The sequence below is a fragment of the Colias croceus genome, chromosome 1 (genome assembly GCF_905220415.1).
Source record: "Colias croceus chromosome 1, ilColCroc2.1".
NCBI classification, from domain to species: domain Eukaryota; kingdom Metazoa; phylum Arthropoda; class Insecta; order Lepidoptera; family Pieridae; genus Colias; species Colias croceus.
In genome coordinates this window covers 2,317,393-2,336,354 of record NC_059537.1, presented here as the reverse complement: position 1 = coordinate 2,336,354, position 18,962 = coordinate 2,317,393, and the positions used below count along the sequence as shown (strand labels likewise).

General features: G+C 33.2%; 1 protein-coding gene and 1 non-coding gene across 4 annotated transcripts in view; one reads left to right on the top strand and one right to left on the bottom strand.

The window, feature by feature from the left end:
• The window catches only part of LOC123695443 (17-beta-hydroxysteroid dehydrogenase 13-like), a 42,064-nt gene extending 23,404 nt beyond the window's left edge, over positions 1-18,660 (top strand). For all 3 annotated transcript variants that reach the window (XM_045641298.1, XM_045641307.1, XM_045641314.1), the window contains 6 exons: positions 6,432-6,591; positions 7,379-7,530; positions 9,822-9,999; positions 12,729-12,914; positions 14,049-14,231; positions 17,109-18,660. In XM_045641298.1, the coding sequence (XP_045497254.1) occupies positions 6,432-6,591; positions 7,379-7,530; positions 9,822-9,999; positions 12,729-12,914; positions 14,049-14,231; positions 17,109-17,183 (934 nt within the window). In that variant the 3' untranslated portion in view covers positions 17,184-18,660. The remainder of the gene's footprint in view (positions 1-6,431; positions 6,592-7,378; positions 7,531-9,821; positions 10,000-12,728; positions 12,915-14,048; positions 14,232-17,108) is intronic.
• Trnay-gua lies at positions 3,458-3,545 on the bottom strand. Its single transcript is given in 2 exon segments — positions 3,458-3,493; positions 3,509-3,545. It is a non-coding gene; the product is annotated as a tRNA-Tyr (tRNA).
• Positions 18,661-18,962: the final 302 nt, after the last annotated feature.

Here is an 18,962-nt window from a genome sequence, read left to right as displayed (position 1 = left end):
ATTGCAGTAAAAATAAATTCATGAAATTATAATAAAAACCGATTTACCTTCATAAATATTATGCGTACCTCGCTAGTTAAATGTTCCTTCAATTATTTCATTAAGCAATATATGCAATAACCAATCAGTATACCTATTCGAGTTCATCATTTTTATTATAACAATTAATCCCTACTCATGATAAATGAAACGTGTGTAAGTTTAATATGTTTGTATATTCAGTGTGCAAGAAACGAAACAGACAACAACTAGAGTTTTTCGCGTAAACACTGAACAATGTATCATGCCCATTATACTGTTAAAAATAAATACATATCTACAGCTCCAAATTAACTATAATAGCATATTAATTCACTATTATTTTAACGAGTTAACAACTGCTATCTGAAATTAACAATCTTCAACTAATCATTGAACGAACTCTCTCAAGTTTTTTTAATCATATCGTAATAACAACAATTTTAGTAGGTGTATAATATTATTTTGTTGGATGAATTTCAAAGGATATGAGTCAATAGACGTTGCAGTGCGTGATCGATTTAGTTCAAGAACATATGCACTAAAACATTTTCTACTGCTAATACCACGTAACTATAGTAAAAACTTGTTTTCACAGGAAGCTAGAGGTGTTCCATATGCCTGGCGTTATGTAAAGCCCTTGTTCTGTTAAATTTTCCCTTTTATAGTAGAAATCATAATTATTATAGGGAATGGTGTTCAAATAAGAAGTAGGTAGCAAATTTATTCTTTAGCCTCAAAAATCATAGAACTTCGTTACGACGCGGACTCGACGTGAAAGAAAGACATACTTCAGTAGTTTCTCAAGTAAAGGTACAAGTCCGAGACGGGCCGCAGACCGCAAACTGCAAGCGACACCACTTGTTTCTATGAACATCTATGAATCGCTGCGCGTTGCGTCTGCAGGCAGCAGTGTCGCCGCGCTTGGAATCAATTTCATAGATGTTCATAGAAACAAGTGCTGTCGCTTGCAGTTTGCGGTTGCAGTTTGCGGTCTGCGGCCCGTCTCGGACTTGTACCTTAACGATTAGTAAAGATAAGGATGCAATAATGAAAATCAATTAGGATAATTTATTATTCAATAAAACATGTACATAGTTTGGTTCATATTCCAAATTCACTTATTTTCTTCGTAATAAAATAGCTGACCTCATAAGGAAGACAAAAGTTTACTCAAAACCATCTCAAAACATCTTTCCAAATTCCACATAATATAACAAAACCACCACTCGTTCGTTCGTAATCATATTTTATCTGAATGACTTTAAGTGAAAAACACCAACATTAAATTTACCTACTAGGTACAATATTCAGTAGACCGAAGTAACTTTACAAATATAAAAATTTGCTCTTAATTAAAATAAATTAATTATATTTAATTTTATTCGTCTGCTTTAAATTGAATAGAATGGACCTTTTTATAAATTAATTATTTAAAATAAAAATATATTATACATAATATAATATAATACACATTACCTATCCATATCACTATTGCTCTTATAAGTGAAGGAAAATATTGAGGAAACAGCCTGGTCTAGGATTATTATAAAGTTTGATGACATGGGACATCTACCAGGACCCACTTATTAACCAACTTCAAAAAAAAGGAGGAGGTTATCAATTCGGCCGGTATGTTTTTTTTTATGTATGTACACCGATTACTCCGAGGTTTCTGAACCGATTTACGTGATTCTTTTTTTGTTCGATGCGGGATGGTGTCGAATTTGTCCCATAAAAATTTTATTCGGATAGGCCCAGTAGTTTTTATTTTATGAGCATTTTTGTCTGTATTTGTAAATGTTGCAAGTGCAAGTTTGAAGTCGGTTGTTTTTAACGCAGTTAATGACTTGTGAATACAGTAACTGAACTCATAGAAAACTTATGTCCGTTCAATAAAAACATCTCAGTAAATGGGATGATGATGATTAATAATAATAGGCTCAATTTGATTTTGAATCTATGTATTTAAAAATTATCTAGTTAATCAGGTAATTAATAATTAATTAAGTAGGTAAAATATATTTTTAATCCCCTATAAAATCGAATTAAATTTCGCGAAGACAAGTCAGTAGTTAAATAACAAGTTATACAAGTTTGTATCGGGTTCGTTTCGTTATGTTTGTCTAACCAATGACGCCACAGCTTGAACTGGACTCGCACCAAATATAACTTCCTGATTCTGCTGGAAACCCGTTTATAATATTGTGTTACTATGCACTTTTTTAACATAATTTAGTTTTAGTGCATGTCATTATTGGTTTGACTGTTTGGGACTCCTTCACGCAAAATGGCTGAAACGATTTTCAAAAATATGGCACACAGTACACACATATAAGGTAACTTGGATTAACATATAGGGTAGTTTTTATCCCGAAAATCCCAAGGGAACGGGAACTATCCCGGTTCCTTTGATTACGCATTCTCGCCCGTAAAGAACTAGAAAGTAAAAACGCATTGATAAGCTGATAAACTCACGAAATTGTTGTACTGTCACCGTCATCATCCTTGATAATGTTTATGTACAAAGTTTAAATGGGCTGGAACGGGTGCTGCGTATTATCGAGAAATCGTACAGCACACGGTGACACGACAGAAGGGGGCGAAAATCAATTATTGTTATAATGATCAAAGGTTATAAAATATAATATTAGTGCATTGGAATCAGGTCATGATCAAATAATTGCAAATATCTATTTCATATTATACATAAGTGTGTCCCTCCGTAGATAAGCTGATTATAATCGTGTGTGCTTTTGTGTGTGTGTTAGACATTATTATGTATCTGTATATTGTGTTATTATGGTCACAGAACTATTTAGTTCTGTCTAGTAATGGTTTAGAATTTAGATGATAGTAATGTTGGAATTTATTTCAATTTTTTGAAGCAAAGAGGGATTTTTTTATGACAATTGTAAAACAGGAACTTAATGCGCATTAAACATGGGTCTTCCTGTACTATCAATAGGTGAACCACAGTTGAAGAAAGTCGGTCACACCTAGTGTTATGTTTTATCCAAATTAATGAAAAGCCCAAAATTTAAATGCATACAATTTTCAAATGAAAGTAGAGAGAGACACAGATTAAAATTGTTAATTTTTAATCAAGTATTGCAATTAGATATTATTACCCTCACTGTTTGATGAATTAAAGAGCAATGACTTATTTTGCATTTATTATGATGCAATTGATATAGTTAAAAGTTCATTTTAAATATTTTTAGTAAAAAACATGTCAGTAAGAATTTTTCAGCGTATGTGTACTAAAACCTTTACCTACCTTTAGCAAAAAAACTATGTATCGTCTGTATTTAAACCATAAATATTTTAAAAAAATATTTCATACTACTTCAAAATGTTTTTATTGAAAATTTTAATAAAAAATCGTTGCATGCATGGAAATTAAAAGAAAACATAAATAAAAAAATTGCCAAAAATTTCCTTCGAGCCGGATTTGAACCAGCGACCTATGGATATCAGTTACAGCCAGCTACAGTCCACCGCTCTACCAACTGAGCTATCGAAGGTGTGACGATGAAGTCGAAATACCACTTTAGTATCTATAAACGTTCTAGTTCTATAAAAATGATAATATCTATGTTGTTTTGCAATTTTTACGCATGAGATTTATTTCTTACTAGGTTTCCGCCCGCGGCTTCGCCCGCGCAGTCAAAGAAAAACCCGCATAGTTCCCGTTCCCGTGGGATTTCCGGGATTGCGTCATTTTGCCTGGACAAAAAGTAGCCTGTCCTTTCTCGGGTATCAAAATATCTCCATACCAAATTTCATGAAAATTGGTTCAGTAGTTTAGGCGTGATTGAGTAACAGAGAGACAGACAGAGTTACTTTCGCATTTATAATGTTTAAGTATGGATTCTATCTATATATAGAACCGCACCTGCTTAAATAAGTAGGTATCTAAGTATTATATGAAACAAATTAAGAACCGAAAACATTTCAAATTAATTTTAATAGGATGTAACTACATAATATCATAATCATATTCATTTCAATAATACGATTAATTGTCTTATCAAGTGTAATGATAATATTGATAATACCTATACAATTACACATATAACCACTTTTTACGATATTTATAACCTAACCAAAGGCATACCAAACGCATTACTTCGTACAAAAACATACAGCGTAGATCCACAGTATTACAATATTATTTGTGGTAGATCTCTATTCATTATCTGAAAGATAGCGGATATAATGCTGTAAGTATACCCGTGTGAATATAATTTGTAGAAAATATATTATATCTATCATTTAGCCGGATAGCGAGATAATTGTTGCACGCAACACGCAAGGTCACATAGTTTCCCCTATATACTTAGAGTAAGACCTAGAGTTAGTATTTTCTAATAAAATTAAATATATGTATTATATTTTAGATTATGCATATTATCTAATATATAAAAATCAATGCCACTTTTCGTTGTAATTCCATAACTCGAGAACGGCTGAACCGATTTCGATAATTCTTTTTTTATTATATTCCTTGAAGTACGAGGATGGTTCTTATGTAGAGAAAACGTTAATATGTACCACGGGCGAAGCCGGGGCGGACCGCTAGTATTTTATAGATTTTCAAATATTCAATACGTATACTAATTAATACCTGCACTTTGTATTAAGCCCGTGCACATCAAACCTTTAAAAAAATAGCACATCTAAATAGTATGTACCTAGTAATTAATAATACCAAATCTTTTTTATTTTTTTTTCTTTTCTGTTTTTGAATTCGGTTAACTTATTTTTAACCGACTTCATAACGATAGGTCACGAGCTGGTAGCAAAGCTGGGCGGATTGCTTGTTATGAGTGTACACATAGAGTTTTAAGAATTCATATATTTAAAAAAAAATACGTCAGGAATTTTATAAGTATTTTTTACGTGTGCAAAACTACGCTAACTAACCTAGCTAAGCTAACCTCCTTTGAGCTTAATATATTACCATTAGTGGGACACCCTGTATACTTACCAGAGTACAGTGCGAGCCAACCACAGGTTCTAACTATTATATTTTATTGCAGTGAATAGTTGAAACCATAGATAATACTGTATATAGTTGAAACGGTGTAGGAGAGACCTAATATAGAGCAGCATCCCGAGGGGTCCCTGTTTCCTCATACATAACTTTTGCATAGGTACTCATTACGCGTTGCAAAAACCTTGTCCCGAATTCAAATGGGTCATGATAATCTATTTATTGAAGTGTTATTTTTCTATGTGTCTAGGTATGGAAACGCCTTTTATTTAATATTTTTCATTCAAATATGAATTTTCATATCGCATGACAAATAAATATTTTTAACTAAAGCTACTCCACAAATGTTCCATAAGTTGCAAAGCTTTTCATGCAACGAAGGTAAAGAAAAACAATGCATTGTGATCTATGCGAAAAGCCATTCAAAATTACATAACCAAGACTAATTAGCACTCTACATACAAGGCTGATTTCAAATTCAAGTAATTGTCTTGTACACACTGAGGAAACAACGTTTAGCAATCGAATATTTTAACCATTGATTTGACTAACGCGTGATTCATTTACAACATCCATTCAAACATTTGGATAAACAATATACATAAGATAATAAATCATTTCATGTTTTAAACTTCGTATGATTAGAATACGTGTATCAAAATAAGATAAATACTGATTCATTATTTCGTTTAAATTTACAAATCAAAATGACGTAGGTAACTAGGTAATAGGTAAATTTATAATTGTCTAAGAAACTATTACATAGTCACATCACGAAACAAAAGGGTGTTTAATTTTTTTAAAGTGAAACTTTTATTACATCGTCTCAAACTTTTTGGTCTGTGTAGCGCATGTCGCGTGTATCGCGGTTACCGAGTAGGTATACCTACTCGGCACGCGACATGCGCTACACAAAGCAGTGTTCGGAACCGTTCGAACAGTTTCACTTTTACCGTGGTTTCATAAAACCACACAACATTTTTTTTATTTTATGAAATATTTACTAATTGAGATATTAATATTTAAAGTCTCAACTCTTATCTATTAACTAGCTGCTCCGCGCGGTTTCACCCCCGTGGCTCCACTCCTGTTGCCCGTAGCGTGATGAAATATAGCCTATAACCTTCCTCGATAAATGGGCTATCTAACACCGAAAGAATTATTCAAATCGGACCAGTAGTTCCCGAGATTAGTGCGTTCAAACAAACAAACAAACAAACAAACTCTTCAGCTTTATAATATTAGTATAGATTAGTAAAAACGAATCCCCCATCCTCTTTCAACGTATTTCCTTGTTTCTTTCAAGAATTCTTCGATGTCTGAAATTGTTGAACTGTTAAAATATCAGTCTCTGTTAAAATATATTTCTAGTTGTGTGAGAAATCGGGTTTTTCATACAAATAATTTGTTCTAGGACGGACGAACAAGGCATCACAATGAAGGTGTACCAGGGCGTCATGATGGCGCTAGAGATCCTCGTGCTGATCGTGAAGATGTACGCCACGTGGTTCTACTGCATCTACCGCTTCTTCGTACCACCGGAGCCGAAAAGCGTTAGTGGGGAGATTGTGCTTGTAAGTAAAGTAATGTTTAGAAAAATTAAAAAGCTTCATTGACGGTTTGGGGTTCCCCATGTTTTACATTTGTTGTATCAAATGCCTAAAACTTAACCCTACATTTTATTGTAGACCAAAAGTTGTATTCAAAATTTTCCGAATATTTATGTACACTATCATAGTACCATATTATGCTCTGCTTGTATTCACTCTACATATTGCTCTATTTATTGGTGAAAACGAAATTAAAGAGATTCAGTTATTTCTGACAAAACTACATACAAACTCACAAAATTGTAGTCAATAAATTGTTTACACTTATACCTAATCAAAGTCCATTGTACGCTTAGCAGCAAACTACCCACACAGCTACCTATTACAAAATGGTGTAAGTGTGGAGTCACATTGACGAAATGTTTACACAAAAACATGTTTTGCATCGCTTCAGTCAAGTTGCAATGCATTCCCTCATTTGTAAAGTTTATTACCCAGTGAGAGTGTCAAGGCCAAACATATATACGTTATACGTACCGTTTGAATAAATTCAAGTCAGATTTTTTAGAGTATCAGCGACTTGCCCCGACTCCTTCCAAGTAGAAACTTTTTCTAATAGGCAGTGGCTTTGTCTGCGCTGTCAAAATAAATGCCCCTGGTAATGAAATCATACAATACACTTACGTTATCGAGTTTTTTGAAAACTCTGTAGAGTTGTAACTTCGTTTAAATAATATGAGGAATAAACGTTCTAAATCTGTTAAAAATGACGATATTTACTCAATATCTTTAAAAATCTAAATACTTCTAGATAACAGGCGCAGGCCACGGCATGGGCCGGGAGATGGCGATGCGTTTCGGCAAGCTCGGCAGTATCGTGGTCTGCGTGGACATCAACCCAGCCGGCAACCAGGAGACCGTGGAGCTTGTCAAAGAGAACAAGGGGAAGGCACATAGCTATCGGTTAGTACTGCTTGATACAGCCATAATTCGGTCATGATAAGGCGGGTCCAGCTCGGTCTATGTTGAGATGACTCGTCCGATTACGCCATAATTATCATTTGATGTCCCACTTAATGTACTAATGAGCAGTTTCGTTATAATAGTAGCACAGATAACTAAATAGTTACTGTAGTAGTGCGTTTTCAATACCCTTTGTGCATCAACTGCAGATGCATGTTTACAGGTTTATAATGCATCATCAAGAAAATCGTTCAAAAGGTTGCTGTGGTCGGAATATAAACTATAGAAAATAATATGTTGGATTGTATTGTAAATTGGTACAGTCGACAATTTTTTTGAAAGTTTACCTATAGGTAGATTATAATTCATAGTAGGGTGATGATATTTTTATATCATATAAATGAACACTTACAACTCCATTTAAAATAACTTGTAGTTATATTTTAAAACACACATTATGCAGTTACCTAGTGTAAATTCTAGTGCATTTTTTATAATTCATAATTTTAATTTTTAATCGATTGTAACTAATATTTTCTTATGTTTATTTTATATGCATGCACATACCAAATTTAGAATTCAGTTCTATTGGTCAAGGTAAATACTAAATATGTACATAAAAAAGTGGATGAACCTAGAGTGTTTAAACTTGATCTACATAGAATGACTCTCTTCCAGGTCAAGATAAACGAGATATGATTACAACCTATCTAAAATAGTGACAATTTGCAATTATAATCCATACTAATATTATAAATGCGAAAGTAACTCTGTCTGTCTGTCTGTCTGTTACTCAATCACGCCTAAACTACAGAACCAATTTTCATGAAATTTGGTATGAAGATATTTTGATACCCGAGAAAGGACATAGGCTACTTTTATCCCGGGAAAATGACGCAATCCCGGAAATCCCACGGGAACGGGAACTATACGGGTTTTTCTTTGACAGCGCGGGCGAAGCCGCGGGCGGAAACCTAGTATTACTATATTTTAAAGCTAAATACTACTCATGTTTCCTTGTATGTATATGTACTTTAATATTCTGACGGCAGTTTTATGGCCATAATTTCTGGTTATAAATAAATTTTTTACCCACATATGAATAATTATCAACATCCATTGATGCTTTTATTATTACAAAAGATTTATATACTCGCTATAAGGTGTGACGTTGAAAAATGACTGACCACAACAATTTATAATCAATTAATAGGTAAAATTTTAATATAACGAGACAGAATTCAATATCATTGATTCGATGATAGTGCCAGGATGAAGAGGTAACGGTAGAGATTAGTCAAGAATAAATGAATTTGGTACTAAAATAAATGTTAACATTACATAATACACGATTGCTTTTTCAAATATTACCATAGAAGCTTCGGCATACAGATGAATTTTGATTATAATATTATACTAGCTTACCGCCCTCGGCTTCGCCCGCTTTGTCTAAAACCCAATAAATTATATACTAAAACCTTGCTCTTGAATCACTCTATCTACAAAAAAAACCGCATCAAAATCCGTTGCGTAGTTATCAAAATCCGTTGCATCCAAAGGGACATAGGTACAGAGAAGGCGACTTTGTTTTATACTATGTAGTGATGAGTTATCTAACCAAACAATAGGTACCTCCATTAACAAGCAGTTTAGCAGGAGTAGCGGGAATACCAATGAAGTAATTTTACAGAGTAACTGTTAACAAATTCAAACTCAAACATTTCTTTATTCAATTAGACTTCTTTTAGAAGCACTTTTGAATCGTCATAACATATTTTAACATTTATAGTATCCTACATAATACTTCCTGGGTGCACAAAATATATATGTATACTAGCTTACCACCCGCGGCTTCGCCCGCTTTCTCTAAAACGATTTGAAATTTAAACTATCCTGTCTCTCAAGTTGGATCGAACTGCACATGGTGTGCGAATTTTATTATAATCGGTTAAGTGGTTTAGGAGTCCATTGAGGACAAACATTGTGACACGAGATTTATATAATATTAAGAAAGATAACGATCAACACAGCTTTTAATAATAATTACGTAAAAAAGCCCTAAGGGAAATTCATAAAACCGTTCATAGCTAGACCGACCATACATACCTATACGCACGCGTATTGTCATGCGTACATTGTGTCATAGTCATACAATTGTTGATGCGTATCGTCAGGACCGACGGTACGCACTGACGGTCGGTCAAGCTCTGCAACCAGCCTAAAAGCAACAATACACCATATCACACACTTACTACTCCCAAAAAATATCTACATAAGAGATCTCTTTCCAGCTGTGACGTCACAGACCGTGAAGCAATCAACGAGCTGATAGAGAAAATACGCAAAGAGGTCGGTGAGGTGACCATCCTGGTGAACAATGCTGGTCTGATGCCTTGCAAGCCACTTCTGCAGACTAATGAAAAGGAGATACGAACTGCCTTTGAAGTTAATGTGCTTGCTCATTTGTGGGTAAGCTGTATAATTTTGTTTTATTTATTTATTACATTTAATTCAGGTGACAGACAAAAATTGTACACACCCATAGCATTAATTAAATTTATGGATTTCGGAATGTTTTAAGCGTATGTAGAACCTACTGTATACTAGCTGTGTCCCGCGGTTTTATCCGCATCCGCATGGCTCCGTTCTATTTTACTTCTCATGATAATATAAAGCATAGGCTTTAAAAAAACATAGGCTTTTTTATAGCTTTGCTGAATAAATGGGCTATCTAAAACTGAAAGAAATTTTCAAATCGGACCAGTAGTTTCTAAGATTACACTATCTGTGATATTGTTTATCTTTCTGAACCTATTGCACGCCTCATAAGCGAAGCGTTGAGGTGGGTACTACTGTCACTTCGCGCAAAACATCTGATTTTTCAAACTTAAAATGTCTTTATGTATCATACATTGCACTTGTAAGATAATACATACACACACATAATAAGAAAAAACACTATTTTTAACATTCATGATATTTTTGATGTCATTTTTGTTATTTAAACTAGTTAAAAAACAGTTTAAAAAAGTTCTGTCTTGGACGTCCGTGTGTCTGTATGTGCGGAGGATTTTCTTGTTAACACGATAGCGACCGAAATACTTTACTAATCGAGTCTTTTTTTTTCTCTTACGCTTGAGTATGCTCAGGAATAGAACCCTTTCATTTTTCAGGGTCTGATTCGATGTGGTTTAATTGTTATTAAATAAACAAAAAAAATATCGACTGTTCTCCATAATTTTAGTGTACTCAAAATTCACCACTATAAACTCGATTCTTTATAGTTTATACTATAAGCCAAGGTTTAAAAAAATAAGTTGGTAGTCAGTCCCTTAAACCTGCGCAGTTTCACATCTAGGTGGGGCCACAAGAAAAATAGCTCAATTATTACGGTACCGCTTTCTTTACTTTTCCAACTGTTTTATTTTATTTCTTTTTTATATTTATAGTGTACTCTTTATAATTAATAATCAATTTTATTGTAAAGGATGAGATTATGAGGCGTGCACTTTTGGATTTTCCAAACTATTTAGTATTTATTATAGTGTCTCTTTACTTTTTGTCACAGTTGTGAATATGTGCCGAATATTATAATTTTTACACAGTTTTATCACAGCTCACAAGTACCTTGTTATTTTTTGTCGCAGCACCTATACTTTTCATACTACCCAGTAGTTACTACAAAGTTTACCTACTTATAACCTGTGAATCACAATAAATCATTTGAATTCGGAGTATTCCGTGTTTTTTAAAAAATAGTTAAGTTTATCAAACCGATAGTATACACTGAGATTGTAATATATTCAGCAGGCATTTATTTTTACTTGTAAAGTACGAAGAAACTAAAGAATCAATTAAGCATTACAAGAACTAAGTCCAAAGGATGTTTGACTTATGTAACAATCGACAAGAAACTACGCAATACAAATATTTTTATAATTACAAGTGGCAAACCACAATTGGAATATAATATGAGTGGTTAATGTATTGACTGACTGAGTATCAGATAACCTACTTAAAGGCCTTTGTTTTTCTTCGTTTTATTTTTATGTTTTATATGGATGGTTTGACGGGAAGTAATTCTCACATATTAAATTAAATTATAATTTTTATAAATTTATAAAGAATAGAAAAAAAAATATAATTATAATATTTAATTGTAAAACGTAATCTCACATTTTAAATTTGCGGAAATCACTTAAGACGCACTTTAAATTAATTAAGACAGTATTTAGCATTTAAAATAAGATTTAATCATGTAGTCTTTTAGTTTTATACACTTAGGTCCTCATTAAGATAAGGAAAATTAAACATTTTCAAAAGTTAACTAAAGATACAACGAGCATATTAATTCAGCAATAATATATGAAACTAGTTTCGTCTGTGACTTCGTCCACGTTATCTAAATTATTTACTACCTAAGTAAGATCTTAGGGTGATTCCTAAGGAATCACGCTATCCATTGGTGAAAACAGAATGAAAATTGGTGCATTAATATGTGTGACCATAATGTTGTTTTTATAAGACTAACCATTTCCATTCGGTTTCACTCTTCAAGATCAAAACTGATATTTGAGACGACGGATAAACCACAACAAACTTGTTGGTTTTGGCACAGATATTTAATTGCAGAAATGTAATGTTATCATTAACAATATCATACAAACTTCACGGTTCCTAGAGCCTGTTTAAAATAATCTCTTGCTAAGTTTTAGTTTCAAATTTAGGTTAATACCTACAATGATTTGAGTTTTGACACAAAATTTGCAATGACTAGGCACCCGTATAGAAATAGGTGGAACTTACTTAAGATTTACCATGTTATTATATCGGTCGTTACCGAAATAACGTTGCTTTTTATTTTGTTAAAAGGCTTTGTTCCAATTTATCAATAAATTCAACGTTGAACGACTAGCACAATTGTTCCTAGAGAAGATTAAGCGAAGCCACTTTAGTGATAGGAATTATATTGGATCTTAGTAAGGACTAACATAACTTAGTAAGGACGAAGATCCAATATAATTCCTATCACTAAAGTGGCTTCGCTTAATCTTCTCTAGGAACAATTGTGCTAGTCGTTCAACGTTGAATTTATTGATAAATTGGAACAAAGCCTTTTAACAAAATAAAAAGCAACATCATTTCATTACATTTTCTTTATTAACATAACATTATTTCCTTCGTTTCAAACATTACAGCTGCTACAAGCGGTCCTGCCATCAATGATGGAGCGCAACCACGGGCACATAGTGGCCATGTCCTCTATGGCGGGCGTGCTCGGGCTGCGCAACCTGGTCCCGTACTGCGGCACCAAGTTCGCGGTGCGCGGCATGATGGAGGCGCTGCACGAGGAGCTGCGGGAGGACCCGAGGGACTTTAGCGGGGTGTGTACCTACAGCTGCTCCCAATGATTTAGCGCAACATGGGCACATAGTGGCCATGTCCTCTATGGCGGGCGTGCTCGGGCTGCGCAACCTGGGGCCTTAGACAAACGTACGTAACGCCATGGAATAGAAACTGCTAACGCTAATTATTGACATAAGCTCATGACATTTTGGTAATGGTTCGATCACACTACCAACGACGCAGACGACCACGACCAAAGTTCCAATCTTGCCGAAATTTGTTCAAAATCAATATTAAAATCTCCCGTCATTCTGGTACTCAGGAATAAAAAAATTCGAGGTCAATTAATAAAAAGAAATAGGGTTTTTGCGATTTTCGCCGAGACGGTAAGTTTATCATACAATCACCTGAACCAAAATTGTATATAATCTAATTATCTATAAAAAAGGTTAAATACATTTTTTTCTAGGAGCCACCGTTTCTATCAAAAACCTGTTTGTTTATCCATTGATCTCAAAATTTTTTTTTCCAAACACCAATACGACAGGAAATTCTTAAATTTCATTTTTAATTGTGTTTTGCACAATTTTATTTAATTGCGACTGGATGAAAATTTTGTTCGTGGTCGTCGTTGTCGTTGGTAGGGTGACCGAATCCTTATGCAAAACATCATACGCTTATGTCAATTTCTATCGATAGCGTATTCTATTCCTTGGCGTTTTGACGTTTGGCTAAGGCCCCAGGTCCCGTACTGCGGCACCAAGTTCGCGGTGCGCGGCATGATGGAGGCGCTGCACGAGGAGCTGCGGGAGGACCCGAGGGACTTTAGCGGGGTGTGTACCTACTGCTCCGAATGATTTAGCGCAACATGGGCACATAGTGGCCATGCCCTAACTCTATACATTTTTTTAGTACACTTTTTGGAGAAACTATGACATTATGACGTCATAGTGGTTTGGGACACAGACAATTTTATACTATTCGTTTGTGCATTGAAACTTGAAAGAGCACTTTTCTTCATGTCTAGATGTGTTATCAATCAAAAAATATATCGTTTTGTATACATTTATGAAATATATTGTAATCCCTCCACTGCTAGTTTTTTGCTAATAATGAAACGTTCTTCCAAAAAAAACAGTAAGTACTAAAAAGCTACCATTTCTAATGTTTAGATCAAGCTGACCTGCATCTGCCCCTACATAGTGGACACGGGTCTCTGCAAGAACCCAAAGATCAAGTTCCCATCCCTCATGAAGATCATCTCTCCATCCGAAGCCGCTGACAACATCCTGGATGCTGTGAGGAGGAACTACTCCGAGATCACGATACCAAGCTCTCTTTATTATATTAACCAGGTAAGGATTATTTGTATAATGTTTATCTATACTAATATTATAAAGCTGAAGAGTTTGTTTGTTTGAACGCGCTAATCTCGGGAACTACTGGTCCGATTTGAAAAATTCTTTCGGTGTTAGATAGCCCATTTATCGAGGAAGGCTATCCGCTATAGCCGCTATAGGCTATATATCATCACGCTAAGACCAACAGGAGCGGAGCCACGCGGGTGAAACCGCGCGGCACAGCTAGTATAATATATCCCACCAAAAACATAAATGTAAAAATTGGAGCCGAGTTCAATCGTTGACTTAATTTGCCAAAAAAAGAAATGAGATCTAAATGTGTGCCAAGTTCTGCAGACAGTCCAGAAATTTATTTACAAAGATGTATTAAGTTCTTAGGTTGACTGAAAACTCAATTGTTTTATTTTTCCTTAGAGAACAATGTTTATTCCAAAATATAACTTTTTTAATTTGAATAATATAATTATTTTCACAAAGCAAACAACTAATGACCTATTGAACCCCATAATTTGATGAGGCTAGTTTTTAGAACCTCACAAAATATAAACAGTATGTAAAACTAGCCTCATCAAATTATGGGGTTCAATAGGTCATTAGTTGTTTGCTTTGTGAAAATAATTATATTATTCAAATTAAAAAAGTTATATTTTGGAATAAACATTGTTCTCTAAGGGAAAATAAAACAATTGAGTTTTCAGTCAACCTAAGAACTTAATACATCTTTGTAAATAAATTTCTGGACTGTCTGCAGAACTTGGCACACATTTAGATCTCATTTCTTTTTTTGGCAAATTAAGTCAACGATTGAACTCGGCTCCAATTTTTACATTTATGTTTTTGGTGGGATATCATTACTTTTTGTACAGAAAATTACCCTGCAAATTTGATTTACTTTATAAATATTTATATACGATTTTTTTTTCTTGCGGTTTCTCTGTATGGTTTGTTTAGTATTATTTTCTATATTTTCTTGTATGTTATGAATGTCAGCGCACATTGCCCCGTCATTATCTGCAATTTTTTAAACTCGTTTTCTGTTTAAAAGATTACATGATTTTCTAAATATCCAGCGTGAATTTGTACACACACTATTACCAAGATGCAAAGATCGTTGTAGAAGAATCGTCGCCTTACTCCATGACGTTACGGTATTGCCACAGAATACATAATAGTAGCTAAACGCTACAGAACGGACACTCTCCGCCTCCCGCCAAAATTAAACACTTACCTCACCCCGCACGATCAGACATAAAATGGTCCATATTTTTCTACAGGGACGATACGCAACGAAGATTGACAACATTAATCAAATTGACTTAAAGTAATTTTATTATTTTGGATTTGTGATTATCGTTTTTCGTAGAAAATGGTTAGATATTGTGCTGTTTACGGATGTATTTCATCAGAAAAACGCGAATTTTTTTTTACACTAGTCAGAAATGTGCCAACCATAAAGCGTTAACATACACATTTGCAGTCTCAACAGTGTGACTGTCAAAACGATAATTTTGTATGGAGTGTCCGGGGTGTGGTATTGCCTTGACGCGATCTTGAAATTTTACTCTAAACGCGCCTAAAGATGTTTCATTCATATTAATATTACGCAAATTAAATCATTTCGACCTTCGACGAAGCCTTCTTCCATTACACCATTTATGGTAATTATTTTTGCATGCTTGTATTGGCTAAACATGTTTGTGCTTTATTAATATAATTGTATCACCATTGAATACCATGTTTAAAGCAAAATAAAGATTTTATTTATTTATTTATTTATTTACACTGAAATTAAAACTAAACTAAACACTCATAAATAAAGAATAAATAAATGTGAATATGTAAAATTATATATTATTTTTAACTGTATGAGCAATAAAGGCAATACCTATTTTTATTACAATTTTTTTTTTATTTTACGTTTAATAACAGTTTTGAATAAAGAAATCATGCAATCGAAGTAATCCGCCCTAGCGATACTAGCGCGAGTGAGTGTGATGTCAGAGGCGCTTCGAATCTACAGATATTTCGTCCTAAAATATGTAAACTTCAATAATCTATATCTCAGTCATTTATTGATGGATTTCAAAATTTTTTTCGGCCACTGATTAGTTTTGATCTATTTTTTAAGACTAGTAAGGTGAATATACTATTTTCTTTTTTTTTAAACTTTTCCATTTTTCCATACAAACAAAATTTATGTCATTGAAAAAAAAATTAAATACAAATAAATTCAGTATTTTCTGATTTTTTCCTTTGTACACTCACTATTACCTAGTTGATTACAAAATTTGAACTTTCTAGGTCATCTGGAAGTGGGTTAGGTTTTGTATATGTCTATAAGTCAGTCAGTCTTAAAAATTGCGATTTTTGGATATTAATATCTACGCAACTGTTTAATCTGTATTTATGAAATTTAAGGTTCTTGTTTATCTTGAGGTCCTCTTGATATGTACCAAATTTGGTTTATATAACTTAAATAGTTTTCGAGTTATAAGGGGGTGAAAAGTGGCTCGAAATGGTTCGTGTAAATATACACACGGCTGCTGCTCGCCAGTTCTCTTCGCTTGAACTCGGCTTGACACGCTGCCGCGTGTCTAGATATTGACTTCAAAAAAGAGGATCAACCAGACGGTATTTTTTGTGTTCGTTACCTTAGAATTTTTGACTAGGGAATGCGAGTTTGATGATTCCGTTTGGTCCCATTTAACTTTGGACACTTTGTAGGTGGTTAAGTCTAAGTTTAGTTGAGTAATAATTAGAAATTTCATGTTAAATATTGGGACCAAATCTCAAAACATATTTATATGTCATGTCGTAGACGTAGCATTTTATGAATTTCTGATGCTTAATATGATATATTTTATATTACAGATGTTCAGAATGTTCCCGCGGCCTGTTCCCCTGCACTTGAAGGATTTCCTTGACTCTGGCTTGGAAGCGCAGTAAATTGCGAACTATGGTATGGGACCATTTAGTTGTATGTAGGCCGCGTAAGGATATTTTGCAATGGTTGGGATTGAAAATGTATTGATAACTGTATTTTTGGAAACTAAAGAAACAATTAAGTAACAGGAGTGTATAAATGAACAACCAAATATGGTTGAATATAAAAAAATGGCCCAAATTTAAGGGTTTTATAAAATTGCAAAAGTGGACCTATTTGGATGTCAAGCGTGACCGACAAAAATTTTGTAAGGAATGACAATACAAAAAATATTTATTTTATCATGGTAAAATAATAATTTTTTCATACACTACTTTAGGTGTTTATAACAGGCTTGAAGCCGAAATCGATAGACTATACAATTTTTGTTGATACAACGAAACTTGTACCGTCTTTTGATTATTAAATGTTAAGTTTTGTTACATACAAGAATTATTTATAAGCATCAAGTAAATAAGATTCAACTGCTCAAGAAAATGTATTTAAGCTCGAATTGCACTGAAAAAAGTTTTGATGTCTCGTTATAAATGGAGATCCTGGCAGGATAAGATAAATTTTTGATAGTAACCCACGTAACATTTTCTTGGAGTTATTGATGTTATGCCATTTCACACGCAAAGATGTGAATTGCAATTTGGAACTGATAAATTTGCGTGTGCAAAGAGTGCTTTACGCACATATAAAGTAGAGGGGATGAGAGTGTGATACTTTAGTAATAAGTCCCATTTTGGAATTTCTTTTGTATAAATATTGTTATTCAATTTTCTATATCGAAATCGACAAGCCTCAAATTCAAACGACGTAATTAAGTTAGTTTTAAGGAGAACGAATGAGCCAAGTATGGACCTATATATTTCATATTCTATGAAAAATATCAAAAGATTTTTATAAAGAACATTTTTTGTAAAGGCATTTAATCGAAGCTTTTAAATTAAATGTTTTTTAATTTGTAAATTTTACTACCATATCACATTTTTATGAAGTGCCATTATATTTATTATCTGTGGTATCTTGACAGGTTTAATGTCTATGTTGCCGTATTATTGTGAAAATCGTTATTTTATTTATTTCAATAATATTATGAATTTAGTACTTAGTAGGTATACTTTTACTGTTCAACGCGTTCCTTCTCTTCGCTCTTTGATGAATAAAAAATATATTATATTCGTAAATACTCTTTACTCATACCTTCTCATTTTTTTAAAGTCGGTTAAAATAGTTGATGCTATTTGTAATAAGCGATATACAATGCTACAAGGAAAAAACGTAATTGTTCGTTTTGAATCAAAACGAACTAATTATTTTTTCCATGTTTTTTATTTACAGAATACAATTTTCACAATAATTATCCGGTATTTTCTCATTTTGGATTCTGTATTGTGTCATTTTGTATACGATTTTTATGTATTATATTTTATACTAGTGACGTGAATGTGATAAATGTGTGATTAATAGACAAATAAAGGAATAATTACAAAATATTGTCTCTTATTTTTGCTCTTTACATCGATAAAAATCATCAGGTATACGCAATAATACGTAGTAGGTATATATTTTTTTTTTTTTTTTTTAATTTATTAATTTATTTATTAATTTATTAATTTATTTATTTTATTAAAAACTTTTGGTACACATACAGTAAAAATCTTACAAAATTACAATGCAATTTATCTTTCTTAATGCCTTATACATGGTTATATATATTATAAAACGTCTTTTTTAATGATTTATACAGGAAAAATTCTTTTTTTGGAGATTACATTAAAACAGATTTTTTTTTA